Genomic DNA, 26,512 nt, shown 5'->3' with positions numbered 1-26,512 from the left:
GTTCATTTGGAATTTGTGGAGATACTGTCTTCCCTGAGGTCCTTGGCTGGCTGTTGTTCCCTGTGCTCCGAGTGTTGCCAGGTCTGATGCTTGTGAGGAAAGACCCACAGAATTGCTGTGGATCTGATTATTCATCATAACAATTGCAGACCTTGAAGATGCAACGGTGAAGAGATTAATGAGTCTGAAGCTAGTGATGGTTCTGAGGTGGTGTCATGGGAGGAGATTTGAGTGATGTTGGCAACACCCTGCCATGCTGAGGTGTCTGTAGCTCATCAGGTGAGAGGAAACAGCCTCAAGTTGCACAAGGGGAGGTTTAGGTTGGATATTAGGGAAAAAAGGATTGTCCAGCCCTGGCAAAGGCTGGAGTCACATCCCTGGGGGGTTTTAACTGGGATTGGATGTGGCACTTGGGGACATGGCAGTGGTGGCCTTGCCAGTGCTGGGGGAACAGTTGGACTCAATGGTCTTGAAGGGCTTTTCCAGCCTAAATGTTCCTGTAATTCCATGATACAGCTTTTGGTGGAGGCTCCCAGAGCAGCACAGTGTCCTCACACAGTGTCCTCACGGGATCTCCCACAGAACTGGGCAAGCATTTGTTTTTGTTTGCTCAGAACAATAAAACCACTTAGAAAACACTGGTCACTGTCCTGGGAGGGAGGGGGAAATCAGAGGAGGCATCTCCAGACTTCATCCTGATCTCCACCATCAGCAATGTGCTGGAGCAGCAGGGGAGGATTGGGAGGGAAAAGGCACAGCTGCCTCAGCAAGCAGAGAATGGACATCCCGGCAAGGTCCTTGGAATATAAAAATGGGGGAAACTAAAATAAAACAACTCCTTCAAGCACATGAAAGGAAGGATTTTGCAGGTTCATCCCACATTCAGCTTTGTTCCTTTGAGTGAAGTGACTGTACACAAAAACCAGAAAACCCTTCTGCTCTGGAGCCAGGCTGGGAGAGTTGGGGGTGTTCACTTGGGGAAGAAAAGCTCTGGGGAGAGCTTAGAGCCACTTCCAGTGCCTAAAGGGGCTCTAGGAGAGTTGGAGAGGGACTTGGGACAAGGGGTAGAGGGACAGGACAAAGGGGAATGGCTTTAAGATGGAGGGTAGATTTAGATGGGATATTGGGAAGGAATTCTTCCCTGTGAGGGTGGGCAGGCCCTGGCTCAGGGTGCCCAGAGAAGCTGTGGCTGTCCCTGGACCCCTGGAAATGTCCAAGGCCAGGCTGGACAGGGCTTGGAGCAACCTGAGATAGTGGAAGGTGTTCCTGCCCATGCTAGGGGGTGGAACTAGAGAATATTTGAGGTCCCTTCCAACCCAAACCAGTCTGGGATTCCGTGACACTGTGACAGGTCTGATTTTCAGATCAAGAGCAGCTGTCAGTTAATGGAGTTACACTGGTGGTAATCTGATGGAGAAAGAAAATTGAATCCCTGGAATGGGAACGATGGCTCCTCCTTCTGACTGTCCCAGTGGTGCTGCTCCTTCCCCGTGCAGCTGCCGGGAGCCCCCGCTCTGAAACCTGATGCCCTGGATGGGTTCCAGGAGCCGGGAACACCCCGGGCCTGGCGCTGAGCAGCTTTCGAGGAGCCTCTGTCCTTGCAGAGAACAATGTCAACGTGACTTCCAGAGACTGTCCCAGTGCCCGGGGCGGCCAGAGCTGGTCACAAGTGAGTGTGCACATGGGGACAGATGTCACTAGTGACTCATGTGGCCACTGCCCCTGCTTTGAAAGCAATGTGATTGAGATTGGGCTTGGGTGAGTCAGGGAGGGGATGGGGAGAGGATCGGAGCTGCTCCCACCCCCTTCATCCACACCTTTCATCTGTTCCTAGAGAAGCTGTGGCTGCCCTGTCCCTGGAAGCGTTCAAGGCCAGGCTGGACAGGGCTTAGAGCAACCTGGTCTCATGGAAAGTGTCCTTGCCTGCGGCAGGGGAATAGAATGAGATGGGCTGTAAGGTCCTTTCCAACCCAAACCACTCTGTGATTCCATGATTCCATAATATGTCCTGATTTATCCACCTCTGGTGGAAGAGGACAAGGAGGGGCCAGGGGGAGAGGATCCCAGAGGAATGACCCTTGCTCCTGCAGCACCAACCAGCAATCACTGGAACTGTGTCAAATGGGAATCTGAAGTGCTGTCCAGGGATTAGCATGAACTTCAGGCTGAGGTAACACCTGGAAGCACTGAAAGGAAGGGGCTGCTGATGTGATAGAAAAGGGAAAAATGGCAAATTAGAAAGCTCCGTTCCTAAGAGTGGGAATCCAATTGACACCATAAAGCTCTCAAAAGCAACTTAATACAATTGGACACATCTTAAACAATTCCAGACGTTCAGAAAAAGGGGGGAGGGGAGGAAGGATAAATAACAGAGGGAAAAATGCTGGATTGAAACCTAAACACAGAGTGGTCAACTCCACTCCCCCCTCCCAGCCTCGGCAGCTTTCCCAGTCAGGGGGTTCCAGGGCACTGCTGCTCCCCTTTGGAAGTGCCTCCCTCCCGTGAGCGAGGTGCACTGCTTCCACTGGGGATGAAGTGCAGCACAAGCCTGGAATTCTTAGTCAAAGCTGCTCCAAAGTTATCCCAGAGCCAAAATCTCTCAAAATCGCCGGGGTTTTGTTTGTTTTACATGAACAATTCGGGGAGGGGGTGGAAGCGCATTTCTTGGAGCTCAAACCAGATGTGCGACATCCCAGCCACAAAGCTCCGGCTTCTGAGCTGTTTGTTTTCTCCCCAGGAAGATAAAAGGAGCTGTGGAGAAGGTTTGGATTGCGGCAGCTCTCGGGTTTCACCCTGGCTCCGAGGGCACTGGCAGAGGCTGCTCTGCAGGACCACAAACGAGCTGGGCTGTTTCAGGGATCCGGAGCTGCTGCTCCCCTCGGAACACGGCTGGAGCTGGAGGTGGGCTGTCCCTAAGCCTCAGGCTGAGCCTCAGCATTCCAGCGGGCTGGAAGTTTGCTTGGTTTGGTTTCTTGCTTCATGTAAATCCACCGTCACAGAGGTGCTGACCAGAAGCCCTTCCCCATGTCGTGGTTCCATTTTGAGCCATCTCTGCCAGGAGGGAAAGGCTAGACTTGCCTCTCCAGGCCTTATCTGAGGGAAATCCTCCTGCAGGATCTGCCTTCCCCTCCTGTAAATCCTTCCATGCTGCCAGCAGAAAATTCTAAATCCAGGCCAAACGTTCCCTGCTCTGGTTTCACCGCCTGTGTGGTTACAGCCTGGTTATAAACTGAGATCTTGGAGCAAAACCCCAACTTCCCTGCTCTGTGTTTACTCCTACGTGTGTAGCCCAGTGGGCTCCTCTATACCTACAGCATTACCCTGGGAATAATTAAAATAATTAACAAGTGTAATTAACTGTTGGAGGGGAAAGGAGACTTTTAGGACATTATATCAGCAACAATTAAATAAATTACCCCTTTGTCTTGCAAAGAGTTGACAGACAGGGGGAAAAGGAGGCGGGATTTGTATTCCCTGGTGCAGAGGCACAGGGACAGTGAATAGGGGTCGGTGGCTCTTGTGTGGGGACACAAAGCAAACAAAGAGGCCCCAAATGAAATTACAGAGTGGCAGATGCAAAACGAACATATTTCACACAATGAGTAATTAAACCGTGTAACTCATTGCCCAAATGGAGCCCAGGAATTGTAATGGCTTAGGAAGTGATTACACAAATTCTTGGAAGATGAGCCGGTGGGACTGTGGGACACAAAGACATGTCACCACTGCAGAACCAGCAACCCATGCTGGTGGGAGAGAACATGGAGCTGTCCCTGACTGTGGACCTCTGGAAGGAGCTGGAGGGTAAGGGGACACAGGTTTGTACCCCCCACTTCAGTCTGAGCCACTCCAGCCACATTCCAGACACTTTGAAAGGAGAAAAACTTCTAGACTGCTTTGGGTGGTAAGGGACCATAAACCCACCAAGTTCCACCCCCTGCCATGGGCAGGGACACCTTCCACTATCCCAGGTTGCTCCAAGCCCCATCCAGCCTGGACTTGGACACTTCCAGGGATGGGACAGCCACAGCTTCTCTGGGCAATAACATTATATATAATATACATAACATTAAATACACACATTTCGCTCGTTAAAATGTGGTTGTCCATGTTCTGATCAGGAGAGACTCTGTGGTGGATGCTGAAGCCTGGGTTGATGTCCCAACACCAAGGACTGTGCACCCCATCGCTGGGTGTCCCCGGATGCCCCACACAAGGTTCCCTTTCCCTCAGCAGGGACAAAACCTGGTGGTTTTGTTTATTCCCTGGTTAGAGCCCTTGACTCACCATCTCACTTCTCTCAAGATCTGCATGACAAAACCAGCGGTTCTAGCCCATTTTGCCAATCACTTACTCCAGGAACCTCAGGAGTTTCATCAAAAGCCTGGATGGATTTTGGGTTTCGGGTTTTATTCATTCCAGCATTGGCTGACAAAGCCCATTACATCATCCCTTTGGAAGAGAAATTCTCTGCAGCTGCCTGTGTGGCGCGGGGGGTGTTTAAAAAATAACACAGATTTTTGTTTCTTTCTTTCAGGGCAATTTCCCTCCCAATTGCTGAAAAACTGAATGCTGAAAAGCTTCAAAAGTGGGAAGGAAAAGGGCAGTGCGCAGCAGTTCCAGCCATTCCTGGGTTTATTATTATTATTTCCTTTCCAAAGACCAAAGGGAGGGGGGAAAATAGCCCCATTACCCCGCACATCCAGCGCGCCCAGCCAGGCGTGAAAAGCAAAGCCAGTGTCATGGCAATGGCAGATGGCACGGAGCGGGAGCAGGAGCGGCGACGGGAGCGGGAATGGGAGCGGGAATGCGAGCAGGAGCGGCGGCGGGAGCGGGAGAGAGGGAGCGGGAGAGGGAGGGAGAGCTCGGGCTCCGGCCGCGACCGCCGCGCGGACCGCGCTCCTAATTAGCCCCGGAGCACAGACTAATTAAAGCCGGAGGCAAGGCAAGTGATTACTTTTCCTTGCAGGGATGGGGTGCAGGAGTGATGTGAATGGAGCCGGGGCTGGTGTTGGAATCGTCCTCACATCAATGGTAGGAAATTATTTCAATCTCGGCGCATCCCTCCCGCGCTGCCAGGGAGCAGGGAAGCACGGCAGCTATTCCCTGCCCTCCCAATGACCACAGGCTGCGGAGAATGTGGGATTGCAAGGAAATACCGATGGGAAGGAGAGAGGCAGTGTTTGGATGCTGTGCTGATGACGTGAAAATGTGACATTCTCGATTATTAGCATTATTTGGTACCCAAGTATCCAAAGTACCCACTTGAACTCACCCAGAGCCGGAGCAGAACCTTCTCTTCCCTCCTCCACAGTTGTTTTGGAGTGTTTGTTCATGCTCCATAACCTCATCCCTTTTAATCCACTTTCTCTGGTTTCCTATAAAATAAGCAGTTGGGAGTAAATTATTTTCACTGCCATCGAACTGGGTGCAAAGCTCTCAGAAAATGGAATACAGGCAGGGAAAATATTAAATGGTATAATTATTATATAGAATTATAAATTATATCAGTATTATGATATAAAATATAGTTATTCTGTAACTGTATTTATTTTTGCACTGCAAGAACTGCAAGTCCAGAGTTGCTTATACAGCTGCAGGTGCTGGTGATTCCTGCTGGGATGTGCTTGGCTTTCCACAGCTTTTATGAACGGGCAGAACTTTGGAAAAAACATGGGAAAACCTGGGATTCTGTGGAGCCTTTAGCACTTCTTTCCCCATTCCCAGGCGGATGCTCTGTCCCCAGCACACACACTAACAGAGGGTGAGCACAACGCTGGCTGCCTCTGCTTGCCTTAAAATAGCTCCAGCTCCAGCCCTGCCCTGCCTGCCAGAGCACTGGGAGCATTTCTCCACCTGAACCATGACCACAGTCCCTGGGGATCAGTGGGATTTCCAGAGCAACATCCCCCTCTTGCAGTGCATCATCTGGATGATTCGAACTCCAGCGTCGCCGGATTTCTGCTTCCCAGTGAAACACTGGACAATTTGTGTTTCTATTTTTACCCTGGATTAGTCAAGGGTCGCTGCAGGACCAAATCAGGGCTGCTGGGCTTTCCATGGCCTTATGCTTCATCCCATATATGCTCTTTGCCTTTGGCAAGCAGGAGAAGAGCCCAACAGGACAACTCCTCCTTGCTGCCAGGGTTTGATCCCTGAGGAGCTGCCAGGGCTGCTGCAGCTCAGCACTGCACGTGGCCTCACCCACACCACTGCACTTCCCATCACATCCCATCTCACTCCAGTCTAAAAAGCATCCAGGATTAAGAGAAAACTTGGGAACATCTCACCAGCAGTACTGTAGCTGAATCACTATGGTCCCAACCTAGCTGGGTATTAAAAGAGCCAGGGAGAGTTTGGAATTTTCAGAGAAATCTCTACATTTTCACCTGTTGCTGTTATTTAATGAACAAAGATGGGAAAACAAACCTGTCTGGAAAGAAACATAAAAATTGAATTTGGGATTGTTGGAAAGAGATGGACTATGTCCATGAAAAATATTAGCAATAATGAGTCCCAAATCACTGCCATGAGCTGCAGTTATCGATAGTCTGGATATCACACCCATCAGAACAACTGGTAGTTATCAGCAGCTCCACGGTTTTCCTGCTCTCTAGCAAACACATTTTGCCTTCTTCAGGAGGCCTGGTCATGTTTTCTCTCATTTCATTTCATTGCTGAAATAAATTAAAATATTTTTAATATCTGCATCAGCATCTGCTAACAGGGCAAGAATTTAGGAAGCTGAAAAAAATTTAAAAATACATAAACATAAAAATATATACATATAAAAAAACCCAGGAGCTTGCTCCCTCTATTCCCTGAGCATGTGAGGTTGCTTCCAATGCACATTTTATTTTAAGGTGAGTTATTTTGTTGCCATAGTGACATCATTCAGGTTTCCAACCGCTGCAGTGTTGGTTTTCTCCCAGGCAAGACTTGTCACAAGCAGTCAGTATCCCCAGCCCCTTCCCGGACAGCAGCTTCCCACAGAGCTGCAGGATTCCTTGGAACTCCAGTCTGCAGGATGAGGTGTCACTGCTCCCTGCCAAGGCACAGGGACAAGGGACCTGGGGGATTCAGAGACAGGCACGGAAAAACTCCAACTAAAAGGATATTCTTTATCCTTCCTCCTCAGCCCTTGCAGTGGGCTGTGAGAAGGTCAAAGATAACCTGGTAGCTTTATTAATTAGCACTAATTAACACACTCAGTTGCCTCTAGTGTCATTATGCTCATCTACCCCAGGCCCTAACATGGGCAAGAATAAACCATGTTTGCCCTCAAAAGCTTAAAATCTCTGTAAATCCTGTTTGTTGCTACACAGGTGTTTCATGAATAATTTTATTACCAGGAGAACTGCACTAAAATAAAGATTTTAAATACAAAGGTCTGTAATGATGCTAATAAAGATGCAAAGAAAAGGGATTCGTTGGTAAAGGAATATTTGTGGGGTCATTTGGGTCAAATGGGCTCTGTAAGTGTATTGGAAATTAATATTTAATTTTATGTATTTTCATATTAAATATTTAAATTTAATTGTATTATTATGATGCTAAAAGACTTTTAATGGGAAATGCTTTTCTTTGGCTCCAATTCATTTAATTAAAGCAGTCAGGATGTGCCTCATTAGCCTAAAACCTATTTCATGGGTGCCAGGCCCTATATGTGACCAACAGCCTGGGTGCCTGTTCCACTGCAAGGCCAAAAGGAGCTCAAAAAAACCCCGCTGTTTTAAAGGTTTTGTGTGTTTCTAATTTTAAATAAACCATTCCCAGATTATCAAATCAAGGCTACATTCCCATAGCAGACCCGAGCCCCGTGTAAGCCTTCCCAGGATTGCAGCATCTGGCTAAATCCAGCCCAGATTAAAGCAAAGCTTTCATTGCACAAACTCTCCCTGAACGGAGCAGGATGCTCCTGATGCTGGGAAAAGGACGGAGCTGGGAATAGCAGGCAGAGGATAAGGAATGCCAAATCCAGCAGCAGGATCTGGAGGGACAGAGGCAACATCCTGTGCTGTATGTGGTGCTGGTGCACTTCTCCTCTGCAGGGGGAATTCGGGAAGCAGAGCCATTCCGGGAGCATTCCAGCCGCGGCCGTTGGGTGTTCCTGAGATTACCCCAGCTCCCTGATGGAAACCCTCTGGAACACAGCCTGAACACACCAGTCCACAGCACAGCAGCAGCCTCCACAACGAGGTTCTTTGCTGGCAGAGGTTTTAGCCAAAGCCATTGTTTTAACACCCCTTTTTACCATGTGTTTCCGAATGTCTTTGACTGGGGGAAGGGTGGAAGGGGCTCCCAATTTAATTCCATAATCCCCCTAAGCCTTGCTTAATGCACTCACTCTTCATGGCCTCTGTGAATTTTACAGTGGTGTTTTGGGTGGTTGCAGCACTGCACTGGAAAATGTCCCATCATTTATTTTGCAGCTATTTGAGGGAAATGATTCCCAGGGCTGGAAGCCCGGTTGTTAAATCCATATTGCCAAAAGAAACAAACTCTGTCACCCAGATGGGGCTGGAGCTCGGGGCTGCCACGCGGATTCCTGGATGAGGTACCTCAGAGTCCAGCTGAAAACTCCCAAAATTAACGTTAAAGCAGCAGACTTTAGCAGTTGGTGAAAAATGTCAGTTTTGGCTGAAGGGGTGGGTGGGGCTTGCAAGGAACAAAGCAGAGTCCCCAGCTTGGGGACACCCAGATCCCCAGGGATGAGTCCCCCAAACATGGCCATGGGTCACCCTGCCTGCCTTCGGGTGGGAGGGATGGAACTGCTGCTGGAGAGAAATTCCAGCAACAGATTTTGTCCTGCTGCTTTCTTTTCCCGACAGGGAGAGAATGCTGCAGCCTGGCTTGTTTTCCACATGTTCAAGAAAGACAAAATGAATCTTTACAGAGTCTTGATGCATCTCATGAGCCTCTGGTCTCCTTAAATCCCTCCCTGGTGCTTAGCTCCCAGGATTTCTCCCATGTCTGCTCAAATCCCGCACTAAGAGGCCAGTGTCACTCTTAATGGGATTTTTCCATGTCCCATTTCAGGATGCACTGTCTCTCCCATGGAAATGTTCCTCGGCCATTCCAGAGGCATCCTGGAGTCAGCAAGGACAAAACTCCCAAATACAAGGGCTGGCAGAGTCCATAGGCAGCAGCAAAGTCAAGATGGGAAAATAGGTTTGCAAGCAAGTCAAGGTCTGAAAGGTGTTACCTGTAACAACCTCAGTCACCAAACACAAGGAAGGAGCAAAGAAAGGGGAAAAAAAAAAGAGACTGAGATTTACTGACTGCACAGGGTGAAATCCTTGTGCATGGGACCTCTGGAGTGGCAGCAGCCAAGGGCACCTCAGGAGAAGCTGGAAAAGGTTGGGAACTGGGGACCTGATCCCAACCAGGGGACACATGGTGCCAAGTGCAGTAGTAACACCAACAATAACAAAACCTACCTTGTCACTTACACCCAGTAGTAATTTTGCTGCTTTAAAACTTGGGGCTCCCAGGCACTTTGAGGTACAAAGCTGGCATTCAGAGATGCTGAGGGTAGACTTGACACTGACATCATTCCCCTGGTCCTTCTGCTGGCAGAGCCCAGAGCACACAGGGACACAGAGCTGCCCCTTTTCCTGGATGTTTCATCCACAGCTGGATTTGGCATTTCTGTATAAAACAGAGATAAGGAGAAACATTTAGATAATAGGCAGAAATTTAATTTCTTTGCAAACCAGGCAGATTAAGTTCCCCCAGTTGAAGCAGGGCTGCACACACTGATCACAGCTCACACCAGCTAATGGCTGCCATAAGGAATATGAGATATGGATCAGTCCATGGAGCAAGGGATGACACTGCTCCCGGCAGGTGGAATTTCGGCTCTGCTGAATGGATTTTAGGATTGTCAAAAGGAAAAACCATCATAGTTACATCACCCAGAAAAAGTAATTTGTCAACGAGATGAACTATTACAAGATAGAATTTAGAAACAAAGGCGAGCGGCGTCCTGGCTGTTCCTCCATCGCCTTTCCTACGGGATAATGTTACACCCAACTCTTGGATGTCTGGCACCATCTAGAGGAATGATTGGAATGATGCAGCAGGAAAATTAAATATTAAATTATTAAAAATAGCAAAAATCCTAGAGCAAATCTTGTGTAATATCTAACAGCTATTTAGTTATTATTTAACAGCTCTTATAGAGGGAAAAACCACAAGAAGGAGTGGCAACTTGGAGATCTGTCCTGCAAAAAACAGGATATTGGTTTGCACACACAAGCCCTGCGCTCCAGCAACTCTAATTAGTGCTAATTATTTCGCACCTCATTTATTTTTAAAATAAATTATGATATCAAAATTTGAGGTTTCTGCATTTAAAGATCATCTTGAAATAAGCCTTGACTGTTCAATATCCCTATTTACCCACAAGTGTGTAGCAGAAGGCACCAACTCCTAAATGCTTTATGAACAGCACTTATTTTTGTATCAGTTAAACAAAAACTTGGATTTCATTTAACTACTATACTTGTTTACCATTTAGATCCATATCAAAGGTCCTGCCAAGATGAGCAGGGTGTTCATAGAAATCCTTGTCGGTTGCTTCCGACTCAGGGTATTCTATGAAATGTGCACGGAAAATACTAAAAAAACAGTTGAAAATGCTTGATTTGTTCCAGTGCTTAAATCCAACTGGATTCAGACATGTACATCCCCATCTACATTTAATGGAAAGGTACAATCCACGTACAACCCACCACACCTGTGCAATTCCAAGCTAAACTTTCTTTTTTTGATTTTTATCTGTACATTTCTGGCTGTGCCAAACCACAATACTGTTTTCACACACAGCTAAAGCAGTATTTGACTCATGAGGACAGAATAATAATAAATAAAATATGAGAGAGACACCTTCACCTGGTGTTACAAGCTGACTGTGGGGATGGTCATTTCATTTTGTAGTCAAATTAAACAGGGGGTTGTGTTTTACTCTCAGCTACAACTGAGAGTGAAATTCCCTACAACACCAAATGAGGAGAAGCGATGGGTATTTGAATGTCATCAGTTCCTACTCCTAAAATCCCCCAAAAACTTCAGGTTTTATTTATTTAAAGAGCAGTATGGAAAGAAACAGCTACAATCCAGCTTCTTCCTTAAAGCATCTCTGCTCCTGAATCCTTCTGTGTCTCATTAGTCTGTTCTCCCTCCTCCTGCCACCAGCTGCTGCTAGCATTTACATAACAGAGCTCAGCTCTGAGGAAAGATGAATCAGCACATCCATAAAATCCTGCATTCACTCCAAGATTTACTATCACCCCCAGCATGCTGCTGCTTGGATGCAGAGGATCTGGAAAAAGATGAGTCACGGAGCTGCAAGATCCGCGTGTGGTGTGGAAATGGAGCTCCTGGGGAAAGAGAGGATGGGCATTACTCACCAGACATGACTCCTGGAGGCGAAAACCCAGGAGAGCTGGGAAGAGGTATCGATCACAGCCCTTGCAGCAGGCTTGGGGAGTAAAACAGCAACTGGGAGAGCATTAAGGAGAGGAAGCTGAGGTGCCAGGGAGTCAGGAATGTCAGGAAGAGGCTCAGGAATTACCGCAGAACAGCACAATCCAGCCACAGCCAGGCTGAGGGAAGTTCCCCAAGAGCTGTTTGGGAATGAGGAATGCTGGTTGTACCTGCCCCTGGTGCAGGTACCTGCACACCTGTGTTCTGCAGCACACACAGGACACACCTGAGGCGTTCCTAACACTCTCCTGTCCTGCTGACACAGGAATCCATCTGAGCCACAATGAGGAGCATGGCCGAGTGCTGTCACAAGGTCATAGATTGAGCACTAAGCATGGAGCTTGTGGCCAGACTCCCAGGTGGAATACTGCAGGAAAGAGATGGGGCGCCAGGCAGTATTTATAGGGCTGGTTTTCCCCTGACATGGAGTTCTGTCCAGCTCAGGAAGATGGATTTGTACTTTCAGGGCATATTATAAAACATCATCTGTGTTTTCTCCTTTGCCTTCCCATCATGCATGAAAAGATGAGCTTGCAGTTCCTGGGCTCTGAAGACAGGTGGGAGAAACATTACCTCTCTGGAGAGTGGGATTAGCGTGTGCTTTTCCTGGCTGGGAATTTATTCTGAGAGCAGCAGTTTCACACTGTCTCTCTCCCAGAAAGTTCTGCTCTGCAGCTTTGGAGGCTCCAGGGTCCTCCTGGGAAGGTGAGAGAGCTGTTACTATTGGGAAGCCAGTGGAACTTGCAGCTTAGATGAGCTGAGCAATGAACCTGCCCTGAAAACATTCCAAGTGTTTGGAGCCCACAAGAAAGATGGAAAGACACCTGGGAGAAAGGGGAATGGCTTCCCACTGCCAGAGGGCAGGGTTAGGTGGGATATTGGGAAGAAATTGTTCCCTGTAAGGGTGGAGAGGCCTTGGCCCAGGGTGCCCAGAGAAGCTGTGCTGCCCCATCCCTGGAAGTGTGTAAAGCCAGGTTGGATATGGCTTGGAGCAATGTGGGATACTGGAAGGTGTTCCTGCCCATGGCAGGGGGTTGGAGAATCTTTAAAGTCCCTTCCACCAAACCGTTCTGGGATTCCGTGATCCTATGAAATGCCACTGACAGCTCAAGAACTTTAGAGGATGAAGAAGAAACAGGGTCTACACATCACTCAGTTAATCCAAGCTCCTGGCACAAAGCAACTTCCACAGCTGGATGAAGGGGCAGGTGAGCACAGGTGAATTATGTGCAGCAGCTTAATGCTAAATCCCCAAATACTTCTCCAGAGATCGGTTGGGTGCCTGGAAGCATCCTGGGGAGCTGCCAGCAGGAGGGACTGCATCCCAACTGCACAGCAGGAAAACTGAGCCAGCGCTTCCCAGCAAGCCCAGTCCTGAGCAGCTGCTATGAATATATGCTCAAACTGAATTTATTCTTAATATTTCCAGAGCATCAACTCATGGTGATTCAGCTCTCAGTACCCCAGGCATGAGGAAAGGTTTTGTTACTCTATGATGACAGTGGTTTTTACACTGCCAAGGCTCTGGAGTTCTGAGAACCAAATGCCAAATACTTGAGATAAAATACAATTCACTTCATGTGTTTTAGCAACTTATTGCTGAAGTGACTCTGATTTCACGAGCACCGACAGGATGCTTCCCATGGAAAAATATTTATTTCCATTAAAACCATGTCCACTGACACTGGACCCTTTGCTCCTTGAGGACAACATATGCTGTATCCATCATCTTTTCACTTCTTGGTCACAGGAAGCAAACACTTTTATTTGACTCCTGAAGCCACCCAAACTTGAGACCCTTCCCTGCAGCCAAGCCTTATTTACAGGGAGCCAGGGAGGGCTGTCACTTCCCCCCAGGCAGTCCTGTGTCCCCTTCACGGCACACATACAAGCTCCATGCTCCTACCCATGACAGAACGCCTAAAATTCCTGAATCCCTTCAGTCTCTTTAAAACTGCCTAATTTGTGGCACACATGGGGCTCCCGTTCCCAGGCGCTGCCAGGCAGGAGGCCACGAGCACTGAGGCCGGGAACAGCGCCCGTGAGGGCCAGAGCCGCAAGGGCTGGAGCAGTGAGGGCTGAGAGCGGGACGACAGGGAGCGCTGAGCTGGAAGGCCTTGAGGGCCTGAAGTCGCGAGGGCGGAAGCCGTTAGCGCTCCCCCGTGACGGCTACCGGGCCCCCTGAAGCGCAGCGCGGCTCAGCGCTGCCCCGTGACGGCGGGCAGAGCCCTCAGGCACATCCCGGCTCGCCCGGCCCGGCCCTTCCTCTTCCTCCCGTTCCTCCTCCTCCCTCAGCCGCCGCCCGGAAGTGGAGGCGCCCCCCCGCGGAGCGTCACCGCCCCGCCCTTCCTGCCCCCCCGCCCGCCCGGCGCTGCCGCGCGCGCCCCCCGGCGGCGGGCGGCGGCGGTGCGGGTGGTGCCGGCGGCGCTCGGTCCGCGGAGCCGCGATGAGCCCGGGCGGGACCCGCGCCCGCACCCGCACCGGGACCTGCGCCCCGCACCGGCACCGCCGCTCCGGCATGGGGCTGCGCCCGCACTAGGAGCCGAGTCCCCCCGGGGCTCCATCCGCCACCTCCCCTCCCCCTCCCGAGGAGGATGGCGGCGGCGGCCGCCCCGACCCAGCTGGAAGCCGGTGGGTATCGCTGGCGGCGGGGGCTGCGCTCCGCATCCCCCCCGTTCTAACCGTGTCTAACCCGCTCTCCCCCGCCCCTCCGCAGAGCTCTACTACCTGATCGCACGGTTCCTGCAGTCCGGACCCTGCAAGAAATCCGCCCAGGTGAGCGCGGAGCCGGCGCTCCGGCCGGGCCGGGCGGGCGGCGACGGGACGGGACGGGACGGGACTGGACGGGGCGGCGGAGCCGCTGCGCTGCGGGCGCCGGACTCACGTCCTTTGTGTGTGTCTGTGTGTCTGTGTGTCCGTCTGTCCCCAGGTACTGGTGGAGGAGCTGGAGGAGCACCAGGTGAGGCGCCTGCCCCGGCGGGACGGGGGAAGCCCTCGGGACGGCGGGGTCGGCGTTTGCCCTGCCCCGTCTAACCCAGCCCATCTCCGCCCGGGACACCCGGCGGGAGCGCGGCTGCCCCGCGGCGGGGCCGGGGGCAGCGGCCGGGGGGCTCCGTGCCGGGAGGCGCGGGCGGGCACCGGGGGGCTCCCCGGGGAGGGGTCGCTCGGGTTCTGACAGCCTCCCCCGTCCCCGTGTCCCTCCCGCAGCTGATCCCGCGGCGCCTGGACTGGCAGGGCAAGGAGCACCGCCGGAGCTTCGAAGACCTGGTGAGACAAGTTTCACTCCTGACTTTTCCGACAACTTCCCCCCGTCCCCCGCGCCGCCGCCGCCGCACCGGGCGCCGCGTCCCCCTCCTCGCCCCGTTTGTGTGTCGTCCCCCCCACCGGGGCTGCGGGCTGCGCCCCGCCGAGGCCGCGGCGGGCCGCGGGATGCGGAGCGGAGGGCAGGGAGCGGAGGCGCGGCGGGGCCGGGGGCTGCCGGTGAGACCCCCGCGGGCCGCCCGGTGGCACCGGCGGAGCGGCCGCGCCGCGCTATTGTGGGGCCGGGGGTTATCCGAGGGCACGCACCGGGGCCCGCCGCGGCCAATGGCGCCGCGCCTTACAACGCGGAGAGCGGTGCGCGGCGATGTGAGGCGGCAGCTGATTGGCTGCGGCGGCGCCGCGGCGGAGCCGGCGGGGCGGGGGGCGCGGGCCGCCGGTCCCCCCCGGTCCCCCCGCGCCATCGCCGCCGCCTCGCCCGCGGCCCCCGCGCCCCTGGCTGCCCCGCTCCGGGCCGGGCTCGGCCGCGCTCCGCGGCCCGGCGGGGGGGACGTGCCGGACGTGCCGCCGGGCCCAGCGCTGCCGGGCTGGGTCAGGGATTCCCGGCCTGCGGCGGCCTGCGCGAAACCCGCCCCTCGCCGCGGCGTCTGGGCCTGCTGTCAGGCAGGAAAGGGGGGGTTAGGAAGTGTAGTGTTGTGGCTGTTAAATGCCGGTGAAATGCGCGGAGCGGCTGCTTTTGCTGAGGTGTAAAGCGTGCAAATGTGTGTCATTGAGGAAGGTCAGTCCCTCCGCAGGGCCGGGGTGGGGTGGCCCTTGGCCCTGCACCCCCCGAGGTGTGTCTGTGCGAAAGCCACGGAGCTGAAGTCCTTCCAGTCCTTTTCCAAAGCGTCCAGACGGCCCTGGTTTCATTTCTGGGAGCTCTGGGCAATGACGTGTGGCGCTGATGTAGCACTTTGCAGTTGGAATGCTGTAAACTTCCCAGTAGCGTTTATAGCGTTGATACCTGTGACCAGCGCTGGCACCTCACCTGGAAGGAATGGAAAGCATGTCCCGGCCGCTCCCGTGGAGCAATGGTGACGTGGGATTTTGCCATGACTGTTGCTCAAACTCCTCTGCAGCTGGCTCAGGAGGTGGTTTCCCACTTTAGCAACATTGTGGGAGCTCAGGTGTGGACAGAGCTCCTTGTGCCCAGAGGAGACCTTTGCACCTGCTAGCTTTCCCTTTCCAAAGCCTGTTAAGAATTTCAGGTGGAAGTTGGGCTTCATCACACCTCCTGTGGATAATTCTGGGACTGTAAATCTAGTGAGCAGACATAGAGTAAGTTCTGCATTCAGTACATTTTGGTGCTCCATGGCCTTCCTAGAGAATCTGAAATCTGTGGGGTGTCTCAGGTTTAGCTTGGGACTGCATCCAATATCCAAGAGGAATATTAGCAGTGCTACTGTGAAGTCAGACAGAAAACAGACTGGTTTTGCCTATCACGTAGATTAACATAATTTTTTTTCCTTTCATTCTATGTGGCCCATATAGAAAAGCCTTAAAACCTTAAAACCTTTTTTTTTAAATGTGTGTGTGAATGTGTTGAAACATTTACTTTTCTTTAAAATTTCAAAAATGAGAGAAAAGCCATTTTGAAGTGAGTTTTGGCACTAATGAGAAATTTCTTCTTTATGTATAAACTCATCATAATTAAATCTAAGACTTTTTTTTGCTCTGTCTTAAACTAATCAGCACTAACCAATGTTTTTAGTTTGCCTTTTTCTCTAGTATTATTTAACTGTTTCTCATTATTTACAGTAATGCCCAGGATTATAAATGAATTATTACAGTGAGACAGGTTGATGCCAGGTGGGATGAGCTGAGCTTCTCTGTGAATCCTCAGAGTGCTGAGGATGTCGAAGAAAGGCTTTTCCCCCGTCATTGCTTAGGGTTTGCTGTGTTTGGAATTTGGACTTTTGGCTGCATGTGATTGTTTATTAACCTGAGCTCCTCGACTTCAGGGCTGGCTGGATGTCTGCATGCCATGCTCAGAACAGAGCCAGGGTTATGAAGGACACAAAGCACTCCGACCTTCATTTTAATTATCTCAGGCGCATAATGAATCAAAATTAAATTTGAGATGCCAGCAGTTGGAGGTAAAGGGGTTTTTTTTCTACCTATTTCTGCTTTTTGGACACTTGCAGACAGAAACCCAAAATCATTTGCAGTCTCAGCTGGATGGTGCAATTACTCTGGTCAGGCAGGTAATTGAATTGATGAGAGTTTACAACCCGGAGAAGTCTGATTTGTTTGTTTGTCCAATATTCTGCCTGAGTATTTCTTGTTCTGGTATTTCAGCTTTGTTTTCCATTCTCAGTGTGGCTTTTTAGGTTAGCAGTGGTGTCTTTCAGAAAATATGCCAATACTGTGACCACTGAGTACGTTGTTATGGCTCCTGGGCATTTGGGAGTGATAAAGATGGAACAGCCCAGTGGCTACTGGCTGGTTTTTATCTAGGGAATGTTTACTCCCACTTCACTCGAGTTTTTAGGCAAGATCTGAAAGCTCTCTGTGAGATTTCTTTGTTCCTTTTTATTTTTTTTAACTCAGTCATTTACTTTAAATGCCAGGTACCACAGGGCAGAAGACTAATTTAAGACATGCTAATAAGAATTGTACCTGTGGAGCAAAATCACACAGAATGCAAGTTTATGTACATTTGTGTTCCCTTTGCTTTTCCTGTTTATTTCCATGTTGGAACACTTTTTGCCTGCAGCATGTGGCTGCCTGTCTAGGTGATCACAGACTCAGAATATCCTGGGTGGGAAGGGATCCACAAGGATCATTGACCCAAATCCTGGCCCTGCACAGACACCCCAGCAATCCCACCCTGTGCATCCCTGACAGCATTGTCCAAATGTCCTGGAGCTCTGGCAGCCTTGGGGCTGTGACCATTCCCTGGGGAGCTGCTCAGTGCCTGACACCCTCTGAGGGAAGAACCTTCACCTGATATCCAGCCTGACCCTCCTCTGACACAGCCCCAGCTGTTCCTGGGTTATGTCCTTGTCACAGAGAGAGCAGAGATCAGAGCTGCCCCTGCACTGCCCCCAGGAGGAGCTGCAGCCCCCAGTGACTCTCCCCTCAGTCCCCTCTTCTCCAGGCTGAATTCTCCAGGTATATCCCACAGTGGTTTTACTTTGTCATTGGCTGCTGGTGGTCTTGAGATGTGAGATGTGTTTGTACAGGGGAAGGTCACAGAGTCCCAGAATCCCAGCCTGGTTTGGGTTGGGAGGGACCTTCAAGCCTGTCTCATTCCAGCCCCTGCCATGGGAAGGGGCACCTTCCACTAGACCAGGTTGCCCCAAGCCCCATCCAGCCTGGCCTTCTGAAGGTCTGAAGTGTATCCAACTCGCAGGCAATTAGTGCTCTGGTTTTAAATGAACTGCAGCAGCTCGGTGTGGAGTCAGCTGCTGTACAGATGAGTCAAGCTGAACGACTCCGATTATCAGCACAGTCTCCAGTGACCTGCTGTTCCACATTATCTTTGTTTATTCCTGATAAAGGTGACTGGCTCTGCTCTGGTTTTAAGAACTTTCTGATGGGCTGAGTCTTCTGGCTCAGCCTGGTTTGGTCTTTGTGCTGAAAGACATGTAATTCCAGGCAAAACAGAAAATCAGCTGTTGTTGGACAGTGGGGAATTTGCATCCATGAGCGGCTGTGCTGGTATGGAACAGCTTATGGGATTTGGCTCTGAGTTCCTGCCTTGCCCATCTGCATTGATTTAAAACTAGCCCTGAGTGCGAGGTGCTGGTATTTATAGATCCTGCCAATCCCAGCATTAGCACAGCAGAGATGTTACGGTTTTGTCACCTAAGGAAAATGTCATCTGGTAGCATGGTCGTTCCAACCTGTTCTTTCTGGGGACCCCAGTGTGTAAAGGCTTTTTAAATTCCTGTCTATTTGCGTATTGTTGGCATCTTGTGCAGGTCCAGTGTCTGAGCTTCCTTTTGCTGAGGTTCCCTATTTGAGGTCGTAATTTCCTGCTTCCTCAGCTGCCTCGGCCTCTTGGCCTCCTCCACTGCTTTTTGATACAGTTGTCAATTGATTCTTAATTGATGGTTATTTTGGCAAACGAGGGAAGTGTTGGATGATTACCTGGAAGATAGAAATCCACTGCTGAGGCCTAGCTGGGCCTGCTCACCAGGAATGGGGATGGAGCAGCCTCTGAAGAGTCACATCACTGCCTCATTCCAGTCTGCACCTCCTGCCTCAAATCTGTTCTTTGAAGAGATGTTTCACTGGGCTTCCCAAAAGAGATAGTTCCCAGAGCTCCCTGGTTCCCATCTCTAGGAAGACAGACATCCTATTTTAAGCAGTAATCACAAAGAGTCTTTTTTGGGTTGTTTGTTCCCTGTTTACTGAATCCATCCTTGGAGGAGGAGTTGTCAGCAGTTGCAGAATCCTGAGTTGGAAGAAACCCACAAGGATCATCAAATCCAACTCCTGTCCCTGTTCAGACACCCCAACAATCCCACCCTTCACCTGAGAGAATTGTCCAAAGAGGGATCAGAGTCACACCAGGGGATTTTGTTTCAGGGATCAAGAAGCTGCTTCTCCCAGCTCCAAGGGGGACTCTGCTCACGGTCTCTGAGTTGATGCTTCCAACCACAGGAGCCTGAACAGGTTCAGAGGTTGAATTTCTCCAAGCCCTGATGTGACTTCACTAATAGTTTTTTCCTTGTGCTTATCACTGGAGTAGCTTATCTCAGCCTGGCTCAAGCAGTCAGGGCTGAGAGAATTTTTTTAAAAAGAGATTTTTAAGAAAGAATGGATTCACTTCAGTTAATCCTTCGCTTTTTAGATCCATTATACCTGTGTGGTTACTGTGTCAGAGAACTCTTCTGTGGTACTATTGCATTCTTGTGCTCTCATATTTTGACTTTTATAGGGTTTTTCACATCCTGAGGCAACAAAACATTTTTTCTTTATGATTTATCCTAAGATGCAGCATTTGTTCTCACTTAGCACATTTTCAGCTCTGCATTATTTTAACATGCATGGTTTGGGCCTGTATTACTCATCTCTAATTTTTTCCAATTTTCTGATTATTTTCTAAAATATTTCCTCATTATCTTCTAAAATATTTTCTTACATTCTAAAAATATTTTTAATATATTTGAGGAGCTGATAATATCCTTGCTGTTGTTTCATTTTGCCACGTGGGATTTGGAGGAGCACACACTAAGAGATGTAGCTGTACCTTCTGACCTTTTTGCATCCTTCTTTTAAGGAAAATCTGATCTGGGAGAATCTGGTTTTTTTAGCTGGATGTTTGCAGCTTCATGTTCTAGAAAAATACTTAAATTCCATTTACAACTCTCTCACACAGAGGTGAAAGGAAGGATTTTTGATTCAAGTTGTTTTGGGAACCTGAAAATGGAATTGCTTGTTTAGCTCTGGACTCTGATTTAAGCATTTTTTCTGGAAGTTATTATGGAAAAAATCACCAGGAGAATTTGCCTGCTCTTGCTGTCTGCCTATGGAGCTGTTAGTAACAGCAGTGATAATATTCAGATTAAGGGCCACTTATTGGGGATGTTGTGGGTTGTAGAAACATGGAAATGTGCAGGGAAAGAAGTGTGATCAGGGAATGCTGTCAGTGTTTGCTCTTTGCTATTCCCTATGAAACTGTGGCTTCATCTTTAAGCCACCAAATCCTTTCCCATTTTGGAGTTAGTCAGGACTGCCTGTGGAACAACTTGGGCTTTGTCTCTGCAGTGGGATATTTGCAGCCAGGCTTAATTCAGCACCTTCTTAGGCATGGAGTATGGTGAAACTCCCAGACCAGCTCCAGGGGGAAGAGGGGAGTGTTTGCTGTGCTGCAATTGGAAAATGGTTTGCATTTTTTACATTTTCAGAGGGAATGGTATGGTGTGGGTTCTTCTGGTAGTCTGGAAGTAAAATTCCAGAGCTTCTAGGTTGGTCTTTTTGATCTTTTAATCTTAAGCTTGATACATTCTGTATATTGGAAGTGTATATTCTGTATATTGATACAAGCTGTATATTGGAAGTTGGTGACTGAGGGGCTTGTTACTGGTTATCAGAGATTGAAATAAGAATTTCATACCCAGATTTTACTAAATTGCAGATTCTCTGTCTAGAACTTCCCTTTCAAACCCTTTGAGAATGTTGCACGCTGAGGGGAGGCTGGTGCAGCACCATGGAATATTTTGTATTTTGTACAGGAACACATTTACAATGTTTCAGAAATGAGTCAGAATGAGAGGCAAATTCCAAAGTTTGGATAATCCTTTTCTCTCATTTCAGTTTCTGTTATATCACATCATTTACAAGGAAAGACAATTCATGCTCATACATTGAACTTCACTGGCTGTACCACTGCTGCCAATATAATTTTTCAACTTTGATTTGGGGAAAAAGAAGCCAAAATGACTGGAGAAACCTGTCAGTGCAGGAGAGCATTCACAGGGTCATTCCTTCATGCTTTCTCACAGGATGAAAAGTCGTGGAATGGTAACACATTAATGCACTCGTCAGGTTTCTTCTCCCTGCACTGAAAAAATGATGATTTTATATCTTTAGAATCATCATGATTTATGAAATGAATCTTTAACCTGCAGTAACTAAGGGATAAATAGAGGGAGAAACTTGTCTCTTCTCTGAGAGTTTCATTCGCATTGGAAGAGCTTTTAGTTGCATATCTGATAATTCGTATATTTAATTAGATAGACTTCCTGTATATTTTTGGTTAAAATCTTAATTATGGGAGGATGTTGATCCTGCTCATGGTGCAGGTGGTGACATTATCCAGCCCTGCCTGACTGTGCTGGGTCCTGTAGCTCCACTGCTGTTGCCCAATTGGAATGAAAAAATTCCCAACAACATGTCCTAATGATCTGTTTGATGACACAGTTGAGTGAACAATGTTTTGGCAGCAGGGCCGAGGGAATTACAGACCTTTTCCTCCTTCCTGATGCCTGGCACTCCCTCCGGTGTGCTGGGGCAGGAGCTGGGCACATCCCTGGGCTCTGGGCAGGCAGGAGAGTGTTGATCCATGGAAAGAGGGGGATGGAGCTGTGTGTCCTGTGGCAAAGGAGCTCTGATGGGGAGCTTTTCCTGCCAGTTTGTAAATGTGGGAGTCAGGCAGTGCAGGACATTCTAGATAATGAGACACAATTTATTTGTTGTTTGAACAGACTGTCAGAAAAACTGCTGTCACTCCACAGAAAATGGTCTCTGTCCAAAGGGAAAAATAAAGGATGTTGTCTCAACATGGCAAAATGGGAGCCTACACATGTGGGTCTTAAAGATACTTACTCCCAGGAGCTGGAAACTGGGTATTGATTTTAGGGTAATCTTTAGGGGGTTTAGGTAATTTTTAAGGTTTTTATTCTTTTGCCCATGTGCTTCATACAGTAATGTCAATGCAAGGGTGTTTCAGTTAAGCAAAAGATGGGAAGAGAATGAACTGAAAGGTAAAAAACATCTTAAAAGTTGTTTGAGCAGAGCACTGGGGGCTCTGAGTTTCAGGGGATTTTTGTTTCTTATTGAGGGATACCCTTAATTTACAATTAAGCTGCTACAACCTGAAATATTTGTGACTTTTTCAGTGCTCCACATCACTTTAAAATGCAGTATAATTAATTTTGCAGGGGATTTCAGGGGGTTTAGGCTTGGTTGGAATAACTTTACACTTGAATATAAAACAAATACTACCAGTAAAAGGAAGAACAAACCAGTTTTGAAATGTCTGTGTTGTTCGTGTGTTTAGGTGGCTGTCAATGCACACATCCCCCCGGATTATCTTCTTAGGATCTGTGAGAGACTTGGACCCCTCTTAGACAAGGAAATCCCCCAGAGTGTCCTGGGGGTGCAGACCTTGCTGGGTGTTGGGCGCCAGTCTCTCCTGAGGGCAGCAAAAGGTAAGAGTCTCAATTTATCTGTGCTTGAATTCTGTTTTAATTATTAGCCCCTGTGGGGTTGCATGAGCCGTGGTTTGTCTCCTGTGCTTGCCAGCTTTTTTTTTTTCCTAAAATGCAGTTGTTGCTGGCCCTGTTGGATATATTTTCTTGGGTGGAAAATGCCATTTTAAGGAATTCTTGCCTACAGTTGCCTGGTTTTGTTACTTCCTCTGCCTCCTTCCCCAGTGTGCTGGTGTTTGTGTAAATGATGTGAATGGGATTAGGGCTTTGATCCGACTGAAAAATGCCATTTTTTCATATATACTTACATACATCTGCGTCTAAAATCACTGAGCTGGGCTTTTTTCAGCCTGATTTCTTCCATTCTGTGATTCCCTGGCTGTGCAGACCCAGGACAGGGTGGTGGCTTTTGGGGCAGTGTTTGGGGAGTGGGAGAAGGCAAGGCTGATTCTTCAGTGATAATTCCTGCTTGTCCTTGCTTCAAGTTAATTTGAAAGCCCCCATTCCTTTCATGAAGGGAGCACCAGTCCTATTCCCTTTGAAAAACTCTCTCTGCTTGAGAGAATGATCCTGAGAGCAGCTTTGTATTAGAACTAAAGAGATCTGAGAGCCATGTGCTATTGAAGTGATTCCTCCTTCCCTCCTCACTCCATGCCCCTGCCACTTCCTCCCTGCAGGAGCCAGAACTTCCTTGATCCTGTGATGTTCTGATTCAGAGAGCTGAAATGTTGCAAAATTTGTTGTAGTGAATTAAATGAGCTGGTGGGAAAGGATCACAGGGCTGGAGGTGACACAGGAGCAGGAGCATCATCCTGGGAGAGGAGGAGGGATGGCAGAGCAGGACCTTCCTGTTTTGGTGGCAGTAGAGCACTTAATTCCCTGCATCCTGTGAAGTCACACTGGGATGCTGACGAGCATCTGCTGATCCATTGGATATCTCCTGGAGGGATGTGCTGTTCCCAAACATGTTGCCCCACACAGTTTAGGGGCCAAGTCTTGTTTTGCCTGTGGTTTACTGTAATTGGGTGCAGAATTTCAGGTTTGCAGAGAAACATTCCCTCATTTCACACTCAGTTTGCAGCTTAGAAGCAAACAGCAGCAAAATGTAAAGAGAAAATAAACATTTTTCTGCAGGGGAACAGAAGGGTTTAGGTGGATGGATCTATTTTAGGAAATCTGAGTGCTGTTTTTAATGACTATCATTTAATACTCTGTGCAGCAGTTTGGAGTTTAATCAGAAGGTGCTCTCAGGAGTCTCTGAGTCACCTCAGCTTGTGCACTTTATGTTCAGAGATCTACATGGTGCTACACAGATCCACCAACCTGCGGCACTGTCCTTCTGTTTCAGTACTTACTCACCGTGGAAGCTCATTTCTCTCCCTCCAGATGGCCAGAAATGGAAGAAATCCAGGTCTAATTTCTGAGGCACTTTGAACAGTCTCAGAAAAATCACTATTGTTCTAGAGAGGAGCCTCTCCGAGGCCAGTTGGCAGCAGAGAGCTGGAGACTCTTTAAAGAGAACAGTCTTCACTTTAAAACAATGATTTTTTTTGGGGGGTGGGGTGCAGAAGACAATCTGAAAGGAGGGCACATTGCCACAAATTGCAGGAAAACAGATTTATTGGAAAAAACCCTCACTTCTCCCACTTTTAGGGAGCAAATGTGTGTATTCTCAAATGTGCAGTTCCTAAGCAGAGATGCTGAAGTGTTGGGATTGCAGAAGGAAAACATGGCAGAGTTCAGTCCTGCCTCAATCCAAAATGCACCCACTTTTTAAATTCACATTTTCTCTCCGTCAGTTTAGAGTCAATACTCACCCAAATAAAGCAAAAATAAGTTGAAACCATTTACAGTGACACTGCTGAGGAACTGAAAATCAGAGTTGCAATCTTTAAATGAGGAATCTCTGACAAACTATTTAACGAGACAAATCTTGTTCTGGGCTGCTAGGAGTGGTGCTTGATCTCTTGATTCTTTCATGCATTGATTATTTCCCTGTTCCTTGTTCCTCTTGCTGGTGCAGACTTCAGACACACACTATGGAAAGGATCTGCATTTGCAGCTCTGCACAGGGGCAGACCCCCCGAACTCCCAGTGAACTATGGGAAACCACCAAACGTGGGTGAGTTTGGAAGTCCATAAAATATTTTTTTCTCCTCTCTGTGTTTATTTCTGTCCCACAGAAAGTTCCTCTCCCTGACTAAAACATTGCTATGGGTTTGCATTAATATTTTCTCTTAACATTTCATGATGAAGTAGTCTAAAATAGGTTTCTCCGTGACAATAGGGTAATTTTTGTGTTATTCAGGCTTGGATTTTCCACAATGTGTGTAGCTGTGTTTTGCAGAGCTTTGTATGGTTGTTTAGAGGGCAACAGGCTTGAGGGTTTTTTTTATGATATGCCTCCATAATATGTACATGTGGTTGTAAGACTGGATGGGCATGGTCACAGGAGCATGGAATCCTGGAATCATCCTGGAATCTTAGCCAGAACAAAGTGCCTGGCTCCCAGGGAACGTTTTTGACTCAAGAATTCCTTTTAGTTGGATTATGACAGAAAACAGACTGCTTGCAACATCCCTCTCCAAAAAGGAAATAATCACCAAAGCAACATTTGTGTTACTTCAGCCTCAGTTGTCCACACAGTTAGATAAAGAACTTGCATAAAACTCAGATATATGTGGGCTCTCAGCTTACATCTCATCACAGAGCTGCTCTGTTTTATATAAACTCAAGTGTTTGCCTTGTATGGTTTGAACTTTCATTAACTGTTTTTATAGCAGAAAAAATGGATTCTTGCAGGCATAAAAGTAAATCCTGGTTTGTTTCTTCTTAGGGTATTTTATCTCTGTTTGTGCAAATGGATAAATTTGCCTGGTTTGTCAGGGAGTCCTTTCACATATGGATCCTCCCTCCCTTTGGAGAAGTAGGGATGGTGCTGGCAGTTTTCTGTTTCTACCCTATCTGTGTATTTATTATTTTAGGCTGGTTCTGCAGTTGCTTTACTGTGAGCAGTTGTGCTGATGGATTACTAATAGTCTGGATTGTAGATTTATTGCACACAACTCCTCTGGTTCTATTTCTGCATGGATTCTTGGATCAATTCTTTCATCAGACTGTGTGTTTTTGGAATATGTGGTATTATTAATGAGCCATCCTGGTAGATTGGACTTCAGCATTTGTCATGCTTTCGTGGCAAAGGGTTGTGCTGCTTGTTTGGTAACTATTTAGTGACTTAAAGAACAGAGTAATTTTTTTGCTTGGGTGTTTTCCTAATTGTTGGGTTTTTAAGAAATGCAAAGGTATTATATGGAAAATGGTCTTTCATAGCCAGGAATTAATTTTTAAAAGTACTGATTCCTGGAAGAATACAGTCCTTGGTGTAGCTACATAAACTACTAAGAGATGAAAACGTGTATAAATATTAAAATAAGGCTTTGACTTTGGGCAGGAGTTTGATTTTGGGAATCCTTATTAATCCTGAAGAGGAAGTCAGAAAATTCTGTGTCCATTTGTGCAAAATGGGTGTTTTTTTCCTGGTGAGTGGTGCCAGCCAGAGATGCTGCAGTGTGTGTGTCTTGTTTCAAGTGCAAGATGAAGAAGTGTGCCTGACCTCTTTGGTATTTTGGCATAACTGTAAATTCCCACACTGTGCTGGCTCAGGCAGATGGACTTTTCTGGAATTACTGGCTGAAGGAGTTGGGCTGAAGTAAAAGACACCCATTAATGTGTATTCAGGAGTGAGATGAGATGATTGTGTAATTACCTCGGCAAAGTGGTAAATAAGCTATAGAACAAGCAGCCAGGAGTATTCTCACATCATTTCCCTTCCACTGATCAGG

At 48.3% G+C, this 26,512-nt stretch overlaps 1 protein-coding gene and 1 long non-coding RNA gene across 4 annotated transcripts in view; one reads left to right on the top strand and one right to left on the bottom strand.

The window, feature by feature from the left end:
* Nucleotides 1–14,358, bottom strand: part of LOC146437562 (uncharacterized) — a 30,278-nt gene extending 15,920 nt beyond the window's left edge. Inside the window, exons 1-4 of the long non-coding RNA XR_014852278.1 lie at nt 14,218–14,358; nt 9,441–9,651; nt 6,291–6,677; nt 5,276–5,378 (exon numbers count right to left, since the gene is read on the bottom strand). This is a non-coding gene — a long non-coding RNA (uncharacterized LOC146437562). The remainder of the gene's footprint in view (nt 1–5,275; nt 5,379–6,290; nt 6,678–9,440; nt 9,652–14,217) is intronic.
* BRWD3 (bromodomain and WD repeat domain containing 3) overlaps nt 13,880–26,512 on the top strand; it is a 49,382-nt gene continuing 36,749 nt past the window's right edge. Inside the window, exons 1-6 of one of the 3 annotated variants that reach the window (XM_085060668.1) lie at nt 13,880–14,121; nt 14,207–14,265; nt 14,420–14,449; nt 14,698–14,757; nt 22,520–22,670; nt 24,694–24,792. In XM_085060668.1, coding sequence (XP_084916794.1) covers nt 14,085–14,121; nt 14,207–14,265; nt 14,420–14,449; nt 14,698–14,757; nt 22,520–22,670; nt 24,694–24,792 — 436 coding nt within the window. In that variant the 5' untranslated portion in view covers nt 13,880–14,084. Of the gene's footprint in view, nt 14,122–14,206; nt 14,266–14,419; nt 14,450–14,697; nt 14,758–15,350; nt 15,527–15,895; nt 16,066–22,519; nt 22,671–24,693; nt 24,793–26,512 lie in introns of those variants that run through there. The other 2 variants (XM_085060669.1, XM_085060670.1) reach the window with 2 other exon arrangements.

Source organism: Lichenostomus cassidix, chromosome 4A (assembly GCF_008360975.1).
Source record: "Lichenostomus cassidix isolate B80296 chromosome 4A, HeHo_3.0, whole genome shotgun sequence".
Lineage (NCBI taxonomy): Eukaryota > Metazoa > Chordata > Aves > Passeriformes > Meliphagidae > Lichenostomus > Lichenostomus cassidix.
Note: the sequence above shows the minus strand (reverse complement) of the source record. Positions and strands in the feature narration are given on the sequence as shown.